General features: G+C 44.5%; 1 protein-coding gene across 5 annotated transcripts in view; it reads left to right on the top strand.

Moving 5' to 3' along the window:
• The window catches only part of SUSD4 (sushi domain containing 4), a 192,383-nt gene that overhangs the window by 125,923 nt on the left and 45,602 nt on the right, over positions 1-20,858 (top strand). For all 5 annotated transcript variants that reach the window (XM_075204309.1, XM_075204308.1, XM_075204310.1 and 2 more), the window contains one exon: positions 15,173-15,352. In XM_075204309.1, coding sequence (XP_075060410.1) covers positions 15,173-15,352 — 180 coding nt within the window. The remainder of the gene's footprint in view (positions 1-15,172; positions 15,353-20,858) is intronic.

Genomic DNA, 20,858 nt, shown 5'->3' with positions numbered 1-20,858 from the left:
AATATTACAAGTGGAACAAAAATGTATAAGTCAGTTTTTTCTATAAACGCTTACAGCCAGCACACCCAGCGTTAGAATTCTCACTAGGCAGTGTTTGGTGTCTGCTATTGTTAAACGTACTACCTGCATCTTCCTAGTAAGAACTGTAACGTCAGGTGCCAAAATAGGTATTAACCACTGAGTCTGATTTATATATTGTTTTCATTGGTGATTGTATAGTAAATAACGTCCGAAATGATAAATAATGTTTTATTGTTCTGCAATAAAGCAATTTTTATTATTTTCAATTTCATGATACCTTTCCTTGATGTTTGTTTAATTTTACATTTTTTAAAATATTGCTTCTAAGACAGGTATACACCTCACACATACAAACTTAAACCATACTTGCCAACTCTCCCGGAATGTCCGGGAGACTCCCGCATTTTGCGAGAGTCTCACGGGCTCCTGGGAGAGTGTGTCAATCTCCCGGATCTGCCCACTTCCTAGTGAAGTGGGCAGAATTTGGTCCAAAACGCCGCGACTCATCGGGAATCGCGGTGTTTGGCCCCACCCCCGCTGTAAAATGACGCATTTTGCGTCATTACGTCAAGGGGGCGGGGCCACAATGACGTTATTTTTGGAGCCCCTCCCCCTGTATGCCCATCTTCCCTGGCAGGCTCCCGGATCATACTTGCCATAAGTTGGCAAGTATGACTTAAACAATATAGAGACGTCTATTGATATCACAGCTGCTTTGCTACTCTCTGCTAAAATATTGGAAGGAGTATTAATATTTAAGCAGTCTGCCATCACTGCACAATGTTATCAAAGTTGTTAGGATAAGCTGTTTTTAGAGAAATTCATGTGTCGTTTCTCAGAGTTATGGAACCATTGTGAAAGTTCAGCCATAGAACATCATAACATAAATATCTATTTAGTTATTGATCGTGTATATCTTTTTCTGGTTTCTCTCATTCATTAGTAGTAACTTCCAAATGTTAGTGTGATTCTATGTGAATAAGAGTTAGAATGGGTCGTGATAACCGTTTGAAGGGGAAAGGAACGCTGTTCTCAAGGTTGTCAAGTGTGTCAAAACGAAACACATCAAAATCGTTTACGCACAATTACCCTGGTGACTGTGTTTACAGCAGAGCTATACTGATACCAAGATGAATGTGTTTTCAGAGAGGTTTGTTGTCTTTGCATTCCAAATGGAACGCGGTGGGTACCAATCCTATCAGAGTGTTTGTCTGTCTGAGTTTACAATAGATCCTTTTGTTTTGACTGCTTGACACTTCATCATGATCCAATTTACCCTATACAAGATCAGCATCTGATTTTCCAAAATATTTATCTATTTTCCTATTGGAGGAAAGTGGGGGGAAATTAATCAACGTGGTCAAACAGCCTGTTTTATAGCTATTTCCTTGGTGCTTTGCAAACAGCCAGATCTGCTAATAAACCCTCTATTTTACTATGATAACTAATGATGCTCCCTATTTTAATATAATTAGTAATGGCATACCTCCCAATGGTTCCGATTTGGTAAGGACATCCCGATTAGCGAACCGTAAAGGGGTGGGGCTTAACAGAAGTGTGGGTGGGGTTTTGGGTAAATTTGCCCGTTTGTGGGTGGAGTTTGGCCGAATAAAGGCAGGATTTATTTTGTCCCAATTTCGGGATTTTAATGATGTAAGGTATGTAATAGTACCCCCACTTAAATATAATAAATAACTGTGGCCCATTTTTGTTCGGGCAGGGGGGTTCCCTAGACTCCAGCACCTTCCCTGGCCGAATGAATCGATGAATGTTTAAAAAAACAGCTTCCTCATCAATTCATTCATTCGGGACACTCGAGGGCTGAGCATTTAGTACCAGGTGAAAGGGGTCCATAGAATATGTAATTGCAATAAGCAACAGATGATCTTGTTGTCACCTGGGAATATAAGTAGGTGAACTTCCTAGTAATGCAAGAATACTATAAATTATGGTCTATAAAAAGACAAATCGTTCATCATCGTTTATTTGTAAAGCGCCACAGAGCTCCTGAGCGCCGGACAGAGGGTGTCACAAATCACATATAACTCATACATAGAAACAGAAGAAGCAGATATTATTATTATTATTATTATTATTATAATTATCGTTTATTTGTTAGGCGCCACAAGGTTTCCGCAGCGCCGTACATGGTACAAACAGTAGACTATACAGGGTAAAACAGTACAGGACAATAAACACAAAGTACCAGTACTTCAGAAACTCCAAGCAGGCAGATACAGTAGAGACGGAGCAGAAGAACAGGTATGGAGACAGGAGGGAAGAGGGCCCTGCTCATTCGAGCTTACATCCTAAGGGAGGGTAAACAAAGTCAGGCACAAAAGGGAGCCAGTGAAGCAACGGGGAGAGAGAAAGGGGGCAGGGGAGAAGCAGAAGAGGAGAGAGGTTAAGTGGATGGTTGGTAGGCCTTAAGGAACAGGTGAGTTTTAAGTGCCCGCTTGAAGGAGCACAGATTGGGTGAGAGACGAATGGAGCGAGGGAGGTCGTTCCAGTGAAGGGGTGCAGCACGGGAGAAGTCTTGGATTCTAGAGTGGGAAGAGGTGATCAGAGTGGAGGAGAGGCGGCGATCATTGGCCGAGCGCAGGGAGCGGGCGGGAGTGTGAATGGAGAGGAGGTTAGAGATGTAAGGGGCAGTAGACTGAGAGAGAGCCTTGTAAGTGGTGGTGAGGAGTTTGAAAAGGATTCTGTGGGGGAAGGGGAGCCAGTGTAAGGAAAGACAGAGAGGGGAGGCAGAGGAGGAGCGGCGTGAGAGGAAGATGAGTCTCGCAGCCGCATTGAGTATAGAGCGGAGGGGGACAAGGTGGGAGCAGGGGAGGCCAGAAAGAAGGAGGTTGCAGTAGTTGAGACGGGAGATGATGAGGGCATGGATGATAGTTTTGGTGGCATCTTGAGAGAGGAAGAGACGGATGCGGGCAATGTTACGGAGTTGGAAGCGACAGGCTTGGGCAAGGGATTGAATGTGGGGGGCAAAAGAGAGAGAGGAGTCGAGAGTGACACCTAGGCAGCGGAGTTGGGTGACAGAGGAGATAGTGGAGTTGTTAACAACGATAGAGAGGTCATGGTGAGAAGGGAGCCTGGGTGGGGGAAAGACAATGAGTTCGGTTTTGGAGATGTTAATTTTAAGAAAGCGAGAGGACATCCAGGATGAGATGGCTGAGAGGCAGTCAGTTACACGAGACAGGAGGGAGGAGGAAAGATCAGGAGAAGAGATGTAGAGTTGAATATCATCAGCATATAGGTGATACTGAAGACCGAAAGAGGAGATGAGAGCCCCAAGGGAGGAAGTATAGAGCGAAAAGAGTAAAGGGCCAAGAACAGAGCCCTGAGGGACTCCAACAGGGAGAGGGGAGGGGGTGGAGGAAGAACCAGACGTGGATACGGAGAAGGAGCGATTAGCAAGGTATGAGGTGAACCAGGCATGGACAGAGCCAGAGAGGCCGAGTGAAAGAAGAGTTTGCAGTAGGAGGGGATGGTCCACGGTGTCGAAGGCTGCGGAGAGGTCAAGGAGGATGAGTATGGAGTAGTGATCCTTGGATTTGGCTGATAGGAGATCATCAGTAACTTTAGCCAGGGCTGTTTCAGTGGAGTGGAGGGGGCGGTAGCCGGATTGGAGAGGGTCAAGGAGGGAGTTGTCAGAGAGGTGTCTGGTGAGGCGGCTGCAGACAATCCGCTCAAGTAATTTGGAGGCATATGGGAGAAGAGAGATAGGGCGGTAGTTAGCAAGAGAGGTGGGGTCAAGATTGGGTTTCTTAAGGATAGGGGAGATAAGAGCATGTTTGAATGAGGATGGGACAATGCCAGAGGAGAGTGATAGGTTGAAGAGGTGTGCGAGGTAGGAGCAGGCAGTAGGAGAGAGAGAGCGAAGGAGGTGCGAGGGGATGGGATCAAGAGGACAGGTAGAGGGTGGAGAGGAAAGAATAAGGGAGCGAACTTCTTCACCTGATGTGGGGATGAAGGAGGACCACAGCTGGTTGATGGCGGGAGGTGAAGCGGTGGGGATGGGGGGAGAGTGGTGGGAGGAGGAGATGTTGCGTCTGATGGCTTCAATTTTGGAGGAGAAAAAGGAGGCGAAGTCAGACGCAGAGAGGGAAGGCGGGACAGTGGGAGGGGGGGGTAGAGGAGGGAGTTGAATGTGGCAAAGAGGCGGCGGGGGTTGGAGGACTGAGAAGAGATGAGCGACTTGAAGAAGGATTGTTTAGCGAGGGACAGGGCAGAGCAGAAAGAGGAGAGGATGAATTTGAAGTGAAGGAAGTCAGCCAGGGAACGAGATTTCCTCCAGAGGCGTTCAGCTGTACGAGAGCACTTTTGGAGGGAGCGGGTGAGTTTGGAGTGCCAGGGTTGGGGAGTAAGGCGACGACGGCGGATAGAAGAGGCCGGGGCGACGGTGTCCAGGGCAGTAGTGAGGGATTGGTTGTAGAGAGAGGATGCCTGATCAGGGCAGGCCAGAGAGGGAAGGGGTGATAGGAGAGTTTCAAGAGAGGCAGAGAAGGAGATGGGGTCAATAGCGTCAAGGTTGCGCCTGGTGAGGGTGGCTTTAGGCGAGGTGGGAGAAGGGGAGGAGGACAGAGAAAAGGAGAGGAGATGGTGGTCAGAGAGTGGGAAGGGAGAGTTGGAGAAGTCAGAGAGATCACAGAGGTTAGAGAAGACAAGGTCGAGGGAGTGACCAAGACAGTGGGTAGGGGAGGAGGTCCACTGAGTGAGGCCAAGGGAGGAGGAAAGAGTGAGAAGTTTTATGGTGGCAGGGTCAGTACAGTTGTCAACAGGGATGTTGAAGTCACCCAGTATAATGGAGGGCAGGTCAGAGGAAAGATAGTGGGGGAGCCAGGCGGCGAAGTTGTCGAGAAAAAGAGAGGTAGGGCCAGGGGGACGGTAGATGACGGAGACACGGAGGTGGATGGGGGAAAAGAGCCGAATGGAGTGGACTTCAAAGGAGGAGAAGGAGAGGGAAGGTAGAGTAGGTATGACCCGAAAAGTGCAGTTAGGGGATAGGAGGAGGCCCACTCCCCCTCCTGGACGCTCGTCTGGTCTGGTGGAGTGGGTGAAAGAGAGGCCCCCATAGGAGAGAGCGGCAGGAGAGGCAGTATCAGAAGAAGTGAGCCAGGTTTCAGTTATGGCAAGAAGATTAAGAGAGTTAGAGATGAAGAGGTCGTGAATGGAGGACAGTTTGTTACAGACAGACCTGGAGTTCCAGAGGGCACACGAAAAAGGGAGGGACGAAGAAGAGGAGATATGGATGAGATTGTCAGGGTTGATGGTGCGAGGGTGGGGGTGAGAGATAGGATAGAGAGATATGGGCCCTTGGCGGGGGCTGGGGGAGAGGATGGGTATAGGAAAGGAGCGAGGCGGCATGATGACAGACAGGGGAATAAGAGAACGGCTGGAGGAAGCGGGGAGGAGAGGGGGAGAAGTACAGAGAGGAGGGCAGCGGGAGGGAGTTCGAAGTGGAACAGATCAAATTAGAAGCGGAGACAAAGCAGTGAAACCAATGAAAGCAATGTGGACAATGTAAAAGGAGAAGAGCAGTGGCAGAGCAATAACAATGTGAAGTGGAGGAGAATGAAATCACGATCAAGCGGTGTAGACAATGTAAAGTGGGGAACAAAAATAAAGGTGGAATAAATAAAATAAATAGATAACTTAAATAGATAGGCGGTGGGGTGAAATGAATGAGATATAATAATGATCACGATTTAAGCAGTGACGACAATGTACAGTGGGGAACAGTAGAATAAAGGTGGAATAAATAAAATAAATAGATTAACTTAAGTAGATTGAAGTCACGATCTAAGCGGTGTAGACAATGTACTGTGGGGAACAATAAAATAAGGTGGAGTAAATAAAATAAATGGATTAGCTTAAATAGATTGGTGGTGTGGTGAGCAATGAGGACAATGTACAGTGGGGAACAATAAAATAAAGGTGGAATAAATAAAATAAATGGATAGGTGGTATGGTGAAATGAATGAAAAACACAGTGAAATGAATGAAAATACAATCTAAGCAATGGAGAGTGGGTAATACTAAAATGAAAAGTGGGAAAAATAGATAAAAATTAAATTAAATAAATGGATTGGTGGTATGATCAAATGAAACACAACAAAAGGCAGTGAGGGCTACAGAGTGCAGGTACCGGGAGAGTTTGGGAGAGTTCCAGGTAATCACAGGAGCAGGAGTAGTTTGTGGGGACCAGCGTTCAGGAGCAGGAGGGTCCAGGTTTGTCAGAGATCCTGAGGGACAGGCCAACGGACCAGAGTTCAGATGGATGAACAGCCGGAGCAGTGGGGACGCCTCAGGAATCGGAGTAGCTGGAGGTCATGGGAGACAGCACTGGAAGGGAAACCGCAGGAGAACAGCAGCGTCAGGACTGGAGGGCAGGAAGAGGCCACTGGAACAGAGCAACAGGAGACCACAGGATCGGCAGCCAGAGAGATGGTTACAGAGTGGCATCAGAAGGCACCGGACAGGAGGATCCGCAGCAAGAGAGCTGGTAACAGAGCAGCAGAAGCCAGGGACCGCAGGCAGGAGGATCAGCGACCAGAGGACTTGAAGGGGATCAGCAGCATGTGGAGGCTGGAAGCGGCGTCGTGGAGGTCCAGAAGACTGCAGGAGTCATCACCCGGTGAGGAGATCCGCGGCACGTGGAGGCTGGAAGCGGCGTCCAGAAGACTGCAGGACCCGGTGAGTAGAACAGATACGGAGCAGGAATGGTGGGTGCAGGAAGGCAGCAGGTTGCAGGTGGGCCAGTAGACAGCAGTAGACAGCAGTTAGCTGAGCGGAGGAGTCAGGAGTGGCCGGGGAGTGAGGCCGAAGCCACGGCCCAGAGTGGAGACGGCAGGTGGCAGGGAGATGCATCAAGGGAGGCGGAAGTCACCAGGAATCGGCATCAGGTAAGGAGGCAGAGGAGGCAGGCATCTCCGAGAATGAATGCGGGGCCCATAAGGTTTGCAGGCTGGGCTCCAACGGAGAGCACGCAGGACACGTCTGTCCTGTTAGATATGAGATGGATGAAGAGGTGCGGACGTGAGACAGAGAGGTAAGAAGACCCTGCTCTCCAGAGCTTACAATCTTATAGTCTTTATATAGAAATGATACTGCTGTCTTATTGTAAAACATGCCACGGTAACTTAGGGGCATATTTAATAAAGCACGATAGTGCTTTTAACGGGTCATTAAGGTCCCACAGTGTCCTCCGTAAATTTATTAAGGGGGCATCGCAGCAGATATCATGGATATCTGCTGCTTTGCATTCCTCTTCGTTTTTGGGAGCAGTCACCATTCAACAGAATGGTGACTGCTCCTGGCCGCAATCTAACAAGTCCCGAAAAAACTTTTTTTTCGGGAACTTGTCATGTTAATGTACATCAGCTGAAGCTGGCATACATCATCGGAATTGAGGAAATCTAATGCTGTCAGCTCTGCTCCGGAGAGCAGAGCTGGACAGCGCATGTGTGGAGGGATCACATGATCCCTCCCTGTCACTCAGCGCGCTCTCTCTGCAACGATAGTTGCAGAGACAGAGAGGGGATCTGTGTGCGCATGTCCAGTTCTTGGAACTGGACATGCGCAATTGAAGAGTGAAGAGAAGACCCGAAGACAGCGCTTCCGAAGAGGGGGGTAAGTATGATTTTTTTTATCACTGAAACAGCAGTTTTTCGGAACTGCTGTTTCTGTGCAGGGCTGTACATAAATGTGAGAAGTAGTTCAATCCTTATCATTGCGATAAGGATTGAAAACTACTTTTCACTTTATGTGAATATTGATAAATGTGCCCCATTGTTTTGAAAGTTCTAAGCTCTTTATGATCCTACCGTTTAATCCTATTTATAGTGTAAAGATTAAATGACAGTGTGATCTTACAGGAGAATAGTATAATAGGTGGCATCTCCATCCTGCATCGTGACTGTGCGACTGCCTATTGATTGCGTGTCTAATCATCTAATGCATTCACTCGGTCATATTATGTGAGCAATCTCATTATTCACTGAGTGATTCATTGATATATTCTTAACACACATATTCCTGCAAACAGCTGTAACTGAGCAGTGCTTCGCAGGAACGCAGACTGCTATTCTGTCCGAGTAGTGGTTATCACTTCTGCCTCACAGCACCGGGGTCATGAGTTCAATTCCCGACCATGGCCTTATCTGTGTGGAGTTTGTATGTTCTCCCTGTGTTTGCGAGGGTTTCCTCCGGGTGCTCTGGTTTCCTCCCACACTCCAAAAACATACTGGTAGGTTAATTGGCTGCTATCAAAATTGACCCTAGTCTCTCCCTCTCTGTCTGTCTGTCTCCCTATCTGACTGTGTCTGTGTGTGAGTGTGTGTCTATATTAGGGAATTTAAACTGTAATCTCCTATGGGGCAAGGACTGATGTAAACGAGTTCTCTGTACAGCACTGCGGAATTAGTGGTGCTATATAAATAAATGATGATGATGATGATGAATGAGACAGGAATTCCATCAAACGGGGCAACCGAGATTTACGTCACAATGAGAGAGAGAGGCCTTCTGTCCAAGGGAGGGAGCCGGGCATCCAGTCACAATGTAGGAACCAGGCATTCCTTTACAATGGGGTCTATTAAACAAGCGGTAACGCAAGGCTCTTTTAACGCTGTTTCTTATTGTTAATGAAGGGTTAACCATCGCTAGCCTATTTAATGGCACTTACTGCAGTCCCCATACACCTCTTCGGTATTAGGCAACTTATCAAGTTGCGAAAAATCAAAGCTTTTCATAGCAATGTAACGCCATCTCAAGATAGCGTTACTTGACTTTAACAATAGATCTAGCTGAAGCCTCACTGCTCCCAAAAAAGTATTCGGTTATTATATATTAGTCACAATTCAATACAAACACAGGAAAACTTTGATTTGTTGCTTTTGGGAAAACATGTATAATGTGTAAAGCTGAGTGTTTAAACATACCTGGGGGTAAATTTATCAACCTTGGGTTTGAAAAAGTGGAGATGTTGCCTATAGCAACCAATCTAGTTATCATTTATTTAGTACATTCTACAAAAGGACATCTAGAATCTGATTGGTTGCTGTAGGCAACATCTCCAGTTTCAAACCCGCCGGGAAACCCGCAGCTTGATAAATGTACCCCCCCCCCCCAGTGTTTTAAAGCATATTCATTCATGTTCAGACATGGAGACTTCACTTGTACCTGTTTTTACATTTAAGTTTTCAGGATAAGCACAAGATACAATATCCCACGTCCCGCGTCACCATCAGTGGGCTGAAATAACAGATCACAACAGTGGGTCCTGAATGTTTTTATATACCCCAAGATGTAATTTTCATTTGTTCTATGTCAAAAGTAATGTATACAACTTCTGGATGATTTCTGGCCCCTACATCATCATCATCATCATCATCATCATCATCATCATTTTATATAGCGCCACTAATTCAAAATCTCTGTGAGGCGCCCTTAGAAGAGTACAGAGCCTTCTACTCTGGAGGACTGCAGCCAGAATTAGAACTGAGCGATGAATTAAGCCTGAGGGAAACTAAAGTCTGAGGTGTGTGTTGATCCCTCTCTGAGGGGTTAGTGAGCAGGCAGATTGAGCCTTGGGTACACCCATGTTGTGTCATCATAAATTTCCCCGGCTGATGGTGTTCTGCCCCTAGTCTGGAGGACAGGTTGCCCGGCATCCCTCCCTATTTTTGGAGGTCATCTGTAGGTAATTTAATTGCTCAGGGCGGTTTTTGTTTGGGTTCCCATATCCTTCGGCTTGATGGCCGTGTGCTATTTTTATTCCCGATGCGGGACTTTTTCCTGACATTTCCTAGTGAAGTGGGCAGGATGGGAGACTCAATGACGCTGCTTGCGGTGAGTCGCGTCATTCTGGCCCCGCCCCCGCGGCAAAATGATGCTTTCAAGACATTGCGTCACGGGGGCCAATATGATACGATTCGAGAGGGTAAAAGACCCTATCTGCGATATTAGGAGCATAGCCGAAACTGCTCATCATTTTCTCCTCCACCGTAGAATGTTGGTATTTTAATAAACTCCTTTATTTGCCAATGTCTATGTTGTGTCCTCTATTATTAGTAGTAGATTGGTAAGAAGGGATGTAAAGATGGGGACTGTTTATTATATTAAGCATTTTATGGAAAGCACAGGGCAGGAATTGTCCCTGCCTTTTCTAAGTATCAGTGGAATATTTATATATTTCTAGTAAGTACTACACATTGATATTACATACTTGCCAACTTTCCCGGAATGTCTGGGAAACTCCCGAAATCCGGGTCGGTCTCCCGGACTCCCGGGAGAGCAGGCAAGTCTCCCGCATCCTGCAATTCCCTGGCCAAAATAATGAGATTTGCGGTGAATCGCGTCATTTTGTCGCCCACCGCGACAAAACGTAATTTCCTTCACTGGGGCGGGGGCAAAATGATGCGATTGAGCGTGCCCAGCCCCCTCCCATCCTCTAGTCACGCCCCCTGCCCGGGATCTACCGGATGTCACTGCCTGAAAGTAGGCAAGTATGTAATATTATAAATAGTAAATTTGTTAAAAATTACAAAGGTTTCTTAGTCTAAAAAAAACATTAATTCTCGTGTTGCCAATATGATCTCCCATGACTCGTTGACTACTACAAGATCTGCTTCTTGTGGGCAGATGATCAACACAAACAAACAACGCACTCATTATGCTAAAACACTTTTCTTAAAGAGCAGTCTTTGTATTATTTTAATCTATATTTTAATTTGATTTTACAGGCTGCAGTAACTTTGGGCTTTGTTCCATCTCTGCTCGCAGCGCCGCATAAATACACGTAAAGCTTATGTATAAATTCAGCAATTATAAACTTAGTATTGATTTCATTTTCATTTGTTTGGCCATCTCAAGCCGTCGCTGCTCTGGTCTATTTATGTAACAATCCGTCTCGCGCTTACCTGGAATTGGAGACACAAAGTTCCTTCCCTGTAATCTTGGTGCCAATTTATTTGGCTCAGATTGTTCCTTTAGGCAGCAGATAAAGAGGAAAATAATGGTGTAATAACAAAACAAGAACGGCAGGTATGTATTTTGTTCCTAAGTTTCATGTTGCCAGTGGACAAAATTCAAATATATTACAAAATCCAGGAGCTCTAGAAATAAAGTAAACCTATTATTTACTAAATTTTGCATTGCAATAATTTAATATTGTGAATTTGAACACATAAACAGAAAAAAATCTAGCCCCACCTATTTTTGGAGATGCCCAGGAAACGGTTCTGTGCTTCATATATGGTGGACATACCTGATTGGGAATGTGAGACACTTGTGGACCAGCCCGGCTAAGCTGCGAATCCTGACTTTAGCGATCAGTATCTCTGATAACTCTTCAGTAATTATTTTAGGGGATCAGCAACTGGGCTTTAGAGACCCAGCTCATAGATGTATCCAGCCTGAATGCATAGAGCTGCCTGTCTAATGAAAATGGTCATAACAGAGTTTCTGGTCACAGCTTCGAAGCCTTGTCACTACTTTAACCGTTACTCACCTTTCTTTAAGTGATACTGATCTTCATTTAACCTCTACTGACCTTTAACCTCTATTGACCTTCCTTTAAGCGCTACTGACCTTCCTTTAACCACTACTGACCTTCCATTAACCTCTACTGACCTTTAACCTCTATTGGCCTTCCTTTAAGTGCTACTGACCTTCCTTTAACCATTACTGACCTTCCTTTAAGGGCTACTGACCTTCCTTTAACCTCTACTGACCTTCCTTTAAGAGCTACTAACATTCCTTAAACCTCTACTGACCTTCCTTTAAGAGCTACTGACATTCCTTAAACCTCTACTGACCTTCCTTTAAGAGCTACTGACCTTCCTTAAACCTCTACTGACCTTCCTTTAAGAGCTACTGAATTTCCTTAAACCTCTACTGACCTTCCTTAAACCTCTACTGACCTTCCTTTAACCTTTACTGGCCTTCCTTTAACCACTACTGACCTTCCTTTATGGGCTACTGACCTTCCTTAAACCTCTACTGACCTGCCTTTAAGAGCTACTGACATTCCTTAAACCTCTACTGACCTTCCTTTAACCTTTGCTGACCTTCCTTTAACCACTACTGACCTTCCTTTATGGGCTACTGACCTTCCTTAAACCTCTACTGACCTTCCTTTAAGAGCTACTGACATTCCTTAAACCTCTACTGACCTTCCTTTAAGAGCTACTGACATTCCTTAAACCTCTACTGACCTTCCTTTATGGGCTACTGACCTTCCTTAAACCTCTACTGACTTTCCTTTAAGAGCTACTGACATACCTTAAACCTCTACTGACCTTCCTTTAAGAGCTATTGACCTTCCTTAAACCTCTACTGACCTTCCTTTAACCTTTGCTGACCTTCCTTTAAGAGCTACTGACCTTCCTTTAAGAGCTACTGACCTTCCTTAAACCTCTACTGACCTTCCTTTGATCTCTACTGATGTTCCTTTAACCTCTACTGACCTTCCTTTAAGAGCTACTGACCTTACTTAAACCTCTACTGACCTTCCTTTAACCTCTGCTGACCTTCCTTTAACCTCTGCTGACCTTCCTTTGACCTCTGCTGACGTTCCTTTAACCTCTGCTGACCTTCCTTTAAGCGCTACTGACATTCCTTAAACCTCTGCTGACCTTCCTTTAAGAACTACTGACCTTCCTTAAACCTTTACTGACCTTCCTTTAGCCTATGCTGACCTTCCTTTAAGAGCTACTGACCTTCCTTTAAGAGCTACTGACCTTCCTTAAACCTCTACTGACCTTCCTTTGATCTCTGCTGACGTTCCTTTAATCGCTACTGACCTTCCTTTAACCTCTGCTGACCTTCCTTTAACCTCTACTGACCTTCCTTTAACCTCTGCTGACGTTCCTTTGACCTCTGCTGACGTTCCTTTACCTCTGCTGACCTTCCTTTAAGAGCTATTGACCTTCGTTTAACCTCTATTGACCTTCCTTTAAGCGCTACTGATCTTCCTTTAACTTCTACGGACCTTCCTTTAACCTTTATTGACCTTCCTTTAAGTGCTACTGACCTTCCTTTAAGTGCTACTGACCTTCCTTTAACCTCTACTGACCTTCCTTTAAGCGCTATTGACCTTCCTTTAAGCGCTATTGACCTTTCTTTAACCTCTACTGACCTTCCTTTAAGCGCTACTGACCTTCCTTTAACCTCTACTGACCGTCCTTTAACCTCTACTGACCTTCTTTTACAAACAGAATACGTACTACTTCTACTTCCATTTCCACCACCTTAATAAGCTTGCCACCTGCCTGCTTTTGCAAGATGTAGAATACACCCACCATGATGTCTCTTAGGAAAAGAATCTGGAATATTTAAGAAATAATCATTTCCTTTTCTCATTATTAGCTTCAATTGAAATTTGATCGAAGAACATCTTGAATGACCACACTTCCACTGATACTTCTTTGTCCAAAAGGTTCCCATTTGCTCTAAGTAACGTAATGTCTACATGTTTGCCCACTCCCATTGTTAAAATGACATCACATAGTACTGACGTTTAGCTGCTCGTTTTCCTGTGTGACACAAGTGTACACTCTTGTGGTATGAGCAATAAGTATAGCAGATGCAGTAAATGGCCATGTAAAATATAACACCACTGACTGAATGTGATTTGGGGCGATGCAGCCGCTCCACTGACTAAGAGCTGTTATGAGAATGTAATTACATACTTGCCAACATTTTGAATTCCTTTTCAGCGTTCATTAGTTTCCACACATTGCTGCTGTGCCGGTGCATCGCTATCCCGGGTCTGTGGACCTTGGAGCACCCCAATCCCCATCATGTCATGTTCACTGAATTTAATTATAACATACGTTTTAGCTTTTTAAATGCTCATGCTGAAATACTAACTCAGAGAATAAAAAATTCATACTAAGAATGACATTGAACATGTAGAAACGAGAATTGTATGGTACAGTGGGGTAATACTGAAAAATAGAGACATTTTTGCTTAGGGATTGTATACATTAACACACAGAGAGCTCGAGTCATTAAGGAGAGCAAAGCATACAAAAGGAGTAAATTTGCACCTGGGCAAAACCATGTTGCATGGGAGGGGGAGGTAAATTTAATATGTGGGGCAGCACGATGGCTATGTGGTTATCACTTCTGCCTCACAGCACTGGGGTCATGAGTTCAATTCCCGATCGTGGCCTTATATGTGTGGAGTTTGTATGTTCTCCCCGTGTTTGCGTGGGTTTCCTCCGGGTGCTCCGGTTTCCTCCCACACTCTAAAAAGATACTAATAGGTTAATTGGCTGCTATCAAAATTGACCCTAGTGTCTCTCTGTCTGTGTGTGTGTGTGTGTGTGTGTGTGTTAGCAAATTTAGACTGTAAGCTCCAATGGGGCAGGGACTGATGTGAATGAGTTCTCTGTACAGCGCTGCAGAATCAGTGGCGCTATATAAATAAATGATGATGATGATGTGGGGACAGATTTATAGTTGGGGTAGGGCATGTCCTAGATCAACTTTATATTTCAGTGTAAAAATAAAGCTATCAAGTATTTGTGTGCTAGATGAAAAAACAGCCAATATTTATCTTATGTGCAAAATAATAAACTAATTTGCACCCCTTGCATTGTAACATGGTATGTCCCGGAGAGCATTTGCTCCATTGTTTGCTTTACTTTCCTTAATGACTCAGGCCCAGAGAATACGCTGCTTTTTTTCTGTGATTGACCAGGTAGATTACTTACTCAGCCAGATAGATTAACCTCTCTGTGTATGATTAAAGAAATCCAGAAAACAAGACCTGTTGTAGGTGTTTGAAGACCAGGTTTGGGAAACATCGTCCTATTTAAAGGGTGGTGATCAAGACTCATCAGTGGCAAGCTGAAGTGTGAACAAGCCCAGGAAAACTTACTGAGAGAGAGCTCATGGTCTCTGAAAACTACTTTCTTCTTCTTCTTATGAGTGTGACATTATGACAGGCTGCCTATACCGGGTGTCAGCGACAAGAACGCATCACATAGAATGTCACACATTCCGCGTTTCTTGCATACCAGATATTTTTTGTAAAAATGATAATAGTTCTATAAATAGTAATAAAAATGAGATTGTTGGAGGATTTATTATGAGGAAATGTACTTAGCCTAATACAGCATATTGTCTCTTCTTTCTACAGTCACAGATTGTCTCGCTCCATACATCGAGGATGCTGATATCCTGAACAAGACGTACAAGACTGGAGACAAGTTAATAATGAGCTGTCGAGAGGGGTTCCAGACACGTTATCCGGATTTGGACAATATGGATCCTTTATGTCAAGATGACGGATCGTGGGAAAATCTGCCAATGTGTCAAGGTGAAGTAATACGTCCAATCATATTATCTGCAGAACCAGGGATTAGCGCTATAGTCCTGAGTATGACTATAAAAATATAAAGCTACATTTCCCATTATTGCATAATATATTAAGCCGACGTATTAATGCTAGAGATGATCACTGACCCCCTGTGTTTTGGTTTTGGATCTGGATTAACTTTGTGTTTTGGTTTTGGGTCTGGTTTTGGATCTGGATTAAGTTCGTATTTTGGTTTTGGCAAAACCGCCCTCGTGTGTTTTGGCTTTGCTTTTAGATCCCCTTTTTTTTTCTAAAATCCCTTTTCATTTTCTAAAATCACATAATTTGGCTCTTTTTTTGTTCCTACATTATAATTAACCTCAATAACATTAATTTCCAGTCATTTCCAGCCAATTTCTGTCCAGTGACAACTTCACTACTACCTCTCCTGTTTCTGTATGAGCAAAGGCACTGAGCAATGTCACTGGAGACTGGAGAGTGACAAGAACACTGCTACCCCTCCTGTTTCTGTGTGAGCAATGGTGCTGGATCTCCTGGGGAGGGAGGCACTTATGGAATCCAAAACCTGTATGATTCGATAATGCAACAATGGCGTTTTGCCTCGATTCAGATCCGAGGACGCCCAAAAGTACCGAGCCGGCTCATGGGCCTACATGGATTCCCTAAGTTCTTGTCTTAGTCTACCCAGTTAAATACTGACTGTTTTTTTCATGTACCACACAAATATCAACTTTAAATTTCAATCTACAAATAAGCTATCAAGTATTTGTGTGCTACATGAAAAAAACAGTCAGTATTTAACTTATGTGCAAAACAGAAAACTAATTTGCACCCCTTGCATTGTAACATGGTTTTGTCCAGGAGACTGAAATAAGAAGTTTCTTAAGTTAAGAGCCTTAATGAATCAGGCCCCTAGTTATTGCCATAACAACCAGGTACAACAGGGGAGGGTCAGGTGATAGCCACCAGGCAACCACACAAAAACTCAACTTTATGTATAAACAAACAGTGAACAATAGGTGATTCTGTGAGTGACATGCCTGAAAACGACTTGCGGACCAATGAAGCCCTTACGGTATAACATTGGGATGGCAGAACAAAAATAGTATATACTAATTATATCACAGAAAGGACCTAATTACAGTCCAGGAACAGTGCAGGAATAATGCATGTCATGAAAAAATGACTAGAGAAGATATGTGAGAAATATACTCCCAAGGAGTTAACCAGATAGTGATCCCAAAGAGAAGGGTGAGCCTATCAGAGCGCCAGGCTGGAACCCGATAAGAAATATCAGCTAGGTGTAAAAAGAGCCTACATCAAAGGAAATACATAAAACGGAATACCAAATATCTTAAATTAAATATCACAGCTGGTTATTGCTGCCATTGAAGGTATAAACTAGGAATAAAGATAAAAAAAGTAGATAGTCACCAATGGAATATGAATGGAAATATACAGCTCAAAGATAAAATGAGAAAAAATATATAAAATATGAACAAATAATAAAAAATTATCTAAAAAGTAAAGCATTTAATTTTAAAATATAAAATAGATATAGAAAAAAATATGTGAAAAAGAGAAAAAAAAGAAAGAAGATGTTACACAAAGAATAACATGGAAGAGCAAATATCCTACCTGCCACGACACAGCGTTTAAAAACTACTAAGGGGTATATTTACTAAGCAACCAATCAGATTCTAGCTGTCATTTTGTAGACTGTACTAAATAAATGATAACTAGAATCTGAATGGTTGCTATAGGCAACATCTCCACTTTTTCAAGCCCGCAGTTTAGTAAATATACCCCATGGTCAGTTATTATATATTGAAAAATTCCAAAATGTGCTGCAAATGGTTAATTTTCGGAGCTGCTTTGACAGTGGACCAATCGTGAGCCATCTTTTCCCAAGCAGTCCTTTTAGCTTTGCTAGCATAACTGCAAGTGCTACTTAATCAATATTTAATATTGATTTTCTTATGTGAGTGGGGATAGGTAAAAAATCTGTCAGCTATCCTGGGGTGCTGCTGAGACGGAAAAATCTTCAAATTAGATTTTATAGGTAAAAATCATTGGATGTTGCATGAAGATGTATCTGACTGTAGAATGGGCCAATGTTGTTTGATGGTTCCCTTATTAGTTTATGGCAGTGGTGTAAGTACAGACTAACGGTATTTTGGAATCTAGAAATGATGTCCTGTAGATCCCTCTCAAATTCAGCATCTACGCTAGTAGCACTATGAAGTCTGATCAATTGTGAAAACAGTTGTCTGAGAGGCATGTTGGTGACAGTAGCTGAGGGGGAGTGCTGACATTGGATTGCTATTTGGAGGCTTCTGGGGTACCTATTTGGTAAGTTAGCTCTTAATTTAAAAACACATATGTATGGCCCAAATATATGGGAATCTCATTGTTTAGAGTTAGGACCACCCTATTAGCAAAAGCGCCGTGGAGAGGCGGGTGGCTTCTTTAACATTGTCACTCACCGGACTGTGAGTGCTTCTTCCCGGACTATTAGGAACCGTGGACGTCCTCTATCCTGAGGGACTGCGCATGCGCAGCCCTTTCCAAACCTTCAGTGTATGTTCCTTTAACTTAATTGGCAGATCAGGCAACCTCCCTATATTAAGCACCTGTGGTCAACACCACGTTGCCTGATCTTGGAGTCTCATTCCCCATGAGTCTCTGAAGGTGTTCCTGTGTTTCCTTGTTTATTCAGCCCTGCTGATTCCTGTGGTTTCCAAACCACTTCTACCTCTGTGGTTTCCAAACCACTTCTACTACTGTGGTTCCCATACCACTTCTACCATCTACTGTATTATCGTGACTGTGAGCTGATTCCTATCCGCTGCCTCCGTGCACTACAGTCTTCTAATTACTTCACTCTACCATGTATCATTGGGACTGTTAGCTGATGCCTATCCGCTGCCTCCGTGCACTACAGGCTTCAACCACATCCACTCACCTGTTCATGATTGTGACTGCCAGCTGATTCCTATCCGCTGCCTCCGTGCACTACAGGCTTCAACCTGCAACTCGTCTGTGTTTCATCATCGTGACTGCTAGCTGATTTCTATCCGCTGCCTCCGTGCACTACAGTCTTCAACCTGCAACCCGTCTGTGTTTCATCGTGACTGTTTAGCTGATTCCTATCCGCTGCCTCCGTGCACTACAGTCTTCTAATCACTTCAACTCTACCGTGTTTCCTTGAGTCTGCTGCCACTATTGCTACCCGCTACTCTCCGTGATCAACTGTTCCAGTTCAACTCTGCTCCGGTGTCCCATCGTTACTGCACCTGCTGGTTGCTATTGGTTACCTCCTTGTTCCCGCAGAGACCCGCTGCTGTTACTTCTCAGCGCTACTCATCCATCTACTGCTGATCCGCTCTCCACGCCTTCCTGTGTTCCCTGCTGGTCTACCTACCTGTGCGCTGCACCTGCTAGACCCCCGCTTCACCCATCCAGGGACTTGTATCCTGCTGGCCTCCTGCCCTTCAGGTATCTCTGCACTCCTGTCTGACTGCCTTCTCCTGAACCACGGTATGCATACTTCCCATTGACTGTGCTGTGTATTGCATACCTTGCTGGACTGTGTTGGTTCTCCTCTGGAGTGTACTATCCGCTGAGTCTATTGCCATCATTGACTGTGTTGGTTCTCCTCAGGAGTGTACTATCTGCTGACTCTACTGCCATCATTGACTGTGTTATCTCATGCCGGATTACTTCAAGAGACTTTCTATATTGGCAGTGTTGTTCAGTCATTTATACATTTATATTGTGCATATTACTGTGGATCAAAGTCAAGGTGCCCGTGTATATATTGTGTTGCAGTCTCTCCCCGTGCACCTCCTCACATATATATTCAGTGGTACAACTTGCTAGTGGCAGACCACTGACTCCTGTTTACAGTTTCACCTGTTCCAGTATCCTCTCACATAGCAGTGGTACAACTTGCTAACGCAGACCACTGACTCCCCGGATACCTCCACTTGGATTCCATTCCTTCACTCAGACAGCGGTACAACTTGCTATCCGCAGACCGCTGACTCTCATCACCTCCTCGTTTCTGTTGGACATTCCTCCTCACTATAGCAGTGGTACAACTTGCTACCGCAGACCACTGACTACCTTCACGTGTCCTTTGTCCATACAGTTCCTCGTGTATTACTACCTCCATATTGCCAGTGCTGCTAGTCATAGACTTTCCTGAGCATCTCATCATCTGCTATTTCCTGTTCCGTGATCACCCTGCTACCAGAGTACCATATTACCACCTATACTGCTCTGGTAAGCCTATCATCTGGTGATCCCTGGGTAAAGACTCCTAGTGCCCGTGACAGTAAGATCAGGCCATGACAGACCCAGATACGGAACCTACCGCTAAAAAGATGCTGCAGCATCTGGTCAGCCGTGTGGAGCAACAGGATGCTCGCCAACAGCTGTTACTTCAATGTTACCAATCGTTAACCTCCCAAGGAACATCTGGACAGACTGTTACAGCTAATATTGAAGCTCCTGTGCTTGCCTCCGTTTCCCCAGTGCCATCCCAGGTGTCTACAGCTCCTACGCTTCACCTGCCTACTCCGTCAAAATATGACGGGGACCCCAAAACTTGTAGAGGTTTCCTTAACCAATGTTCAGTCCATTTTGAACTCCAACCTCAAAATTTTTCTACCCATCGTTCCAGAGTGGCCTATCTTATCTCATTGTTTTCTGGACAAGCCCTGGCTTGGGCCTCCCCTCTGTGGGAGAGAAACGATCCAATTCTACAAGATAGTGCCAAATTCATTTCCACGTTCCGAAGTGTGTTCGATGAACCAGGTCGTGTGACTTCCGCTGCTTCCAGCATTCTTCGTTTGCGACAAGGCTCCCATACAGTAGGACAGTATGTCATTCAATTTAGGATCCTAGCCTCTGAACTTCAGTGGAACACTGAAGCATTAGTTGCCGCCTTCTGGCAGGGGCTCTCCGATAAAATTAAAGATGCACTGACTACCCAAGAGCTTCCTTCGTCACTAGAAGATTTGATCTCTCTTTGCCATCGTGTAGATATGAGATTTCGTGAAAGAGAGTCTGAGAAAACAACGGCTGTCAAAGCACCTCTTCGTTCAAACCCTCAATTTCGTCCAGCTCCATCCTCTGTGATTCCCATGGAGATAGGACGTTCCAAATTATCTTCAGAGGAGAGGAGACGAAGAGTAAAGAATAGACTCTGTATCTATTGTGCTGATTCCACGCATATGCTCAGCTCTTGCCCTAAGAAATCGGGAAATGCCAGGCCCTAACTAGTTCTGGAGAGGTGAAGTTAGGGTCCCTGGAGTCCTCTCCATTGTCTATGAAATCTAAAGTCTGCGCTTTCGATGTTACGATTTCCTTTGCTACCAAATCCTTTGAGTCACAGGCATTGATTGATTCCGGAGCAGCAGGAAATTTCATTTCTAAATCACTAGTGAATCAATGGTCCCTACCAGTGATCACTTTAAAAACACCCATTACTGTGACGGCT

The sequence above is a fragment of the Mixophyes fleayi genome, chromosome 3, assembly GCF_038048845.1.
Source record: "Mixophyes fleayi isolate aMixFle1 chromosome 3, aMixFle1.hap1, whole genome shotgun sequence".
Lineage (NCBI taxonomy): Eukaryota > Metazoa > Chordata > Amphibia > Anura > Limnodynastidae > Mixophyes > Mixophyes fleayi.
Note: the sequence above shows the minus strand (reverse complement) of the source record. Positions and strands in the feature narration are given on the sequence as shown.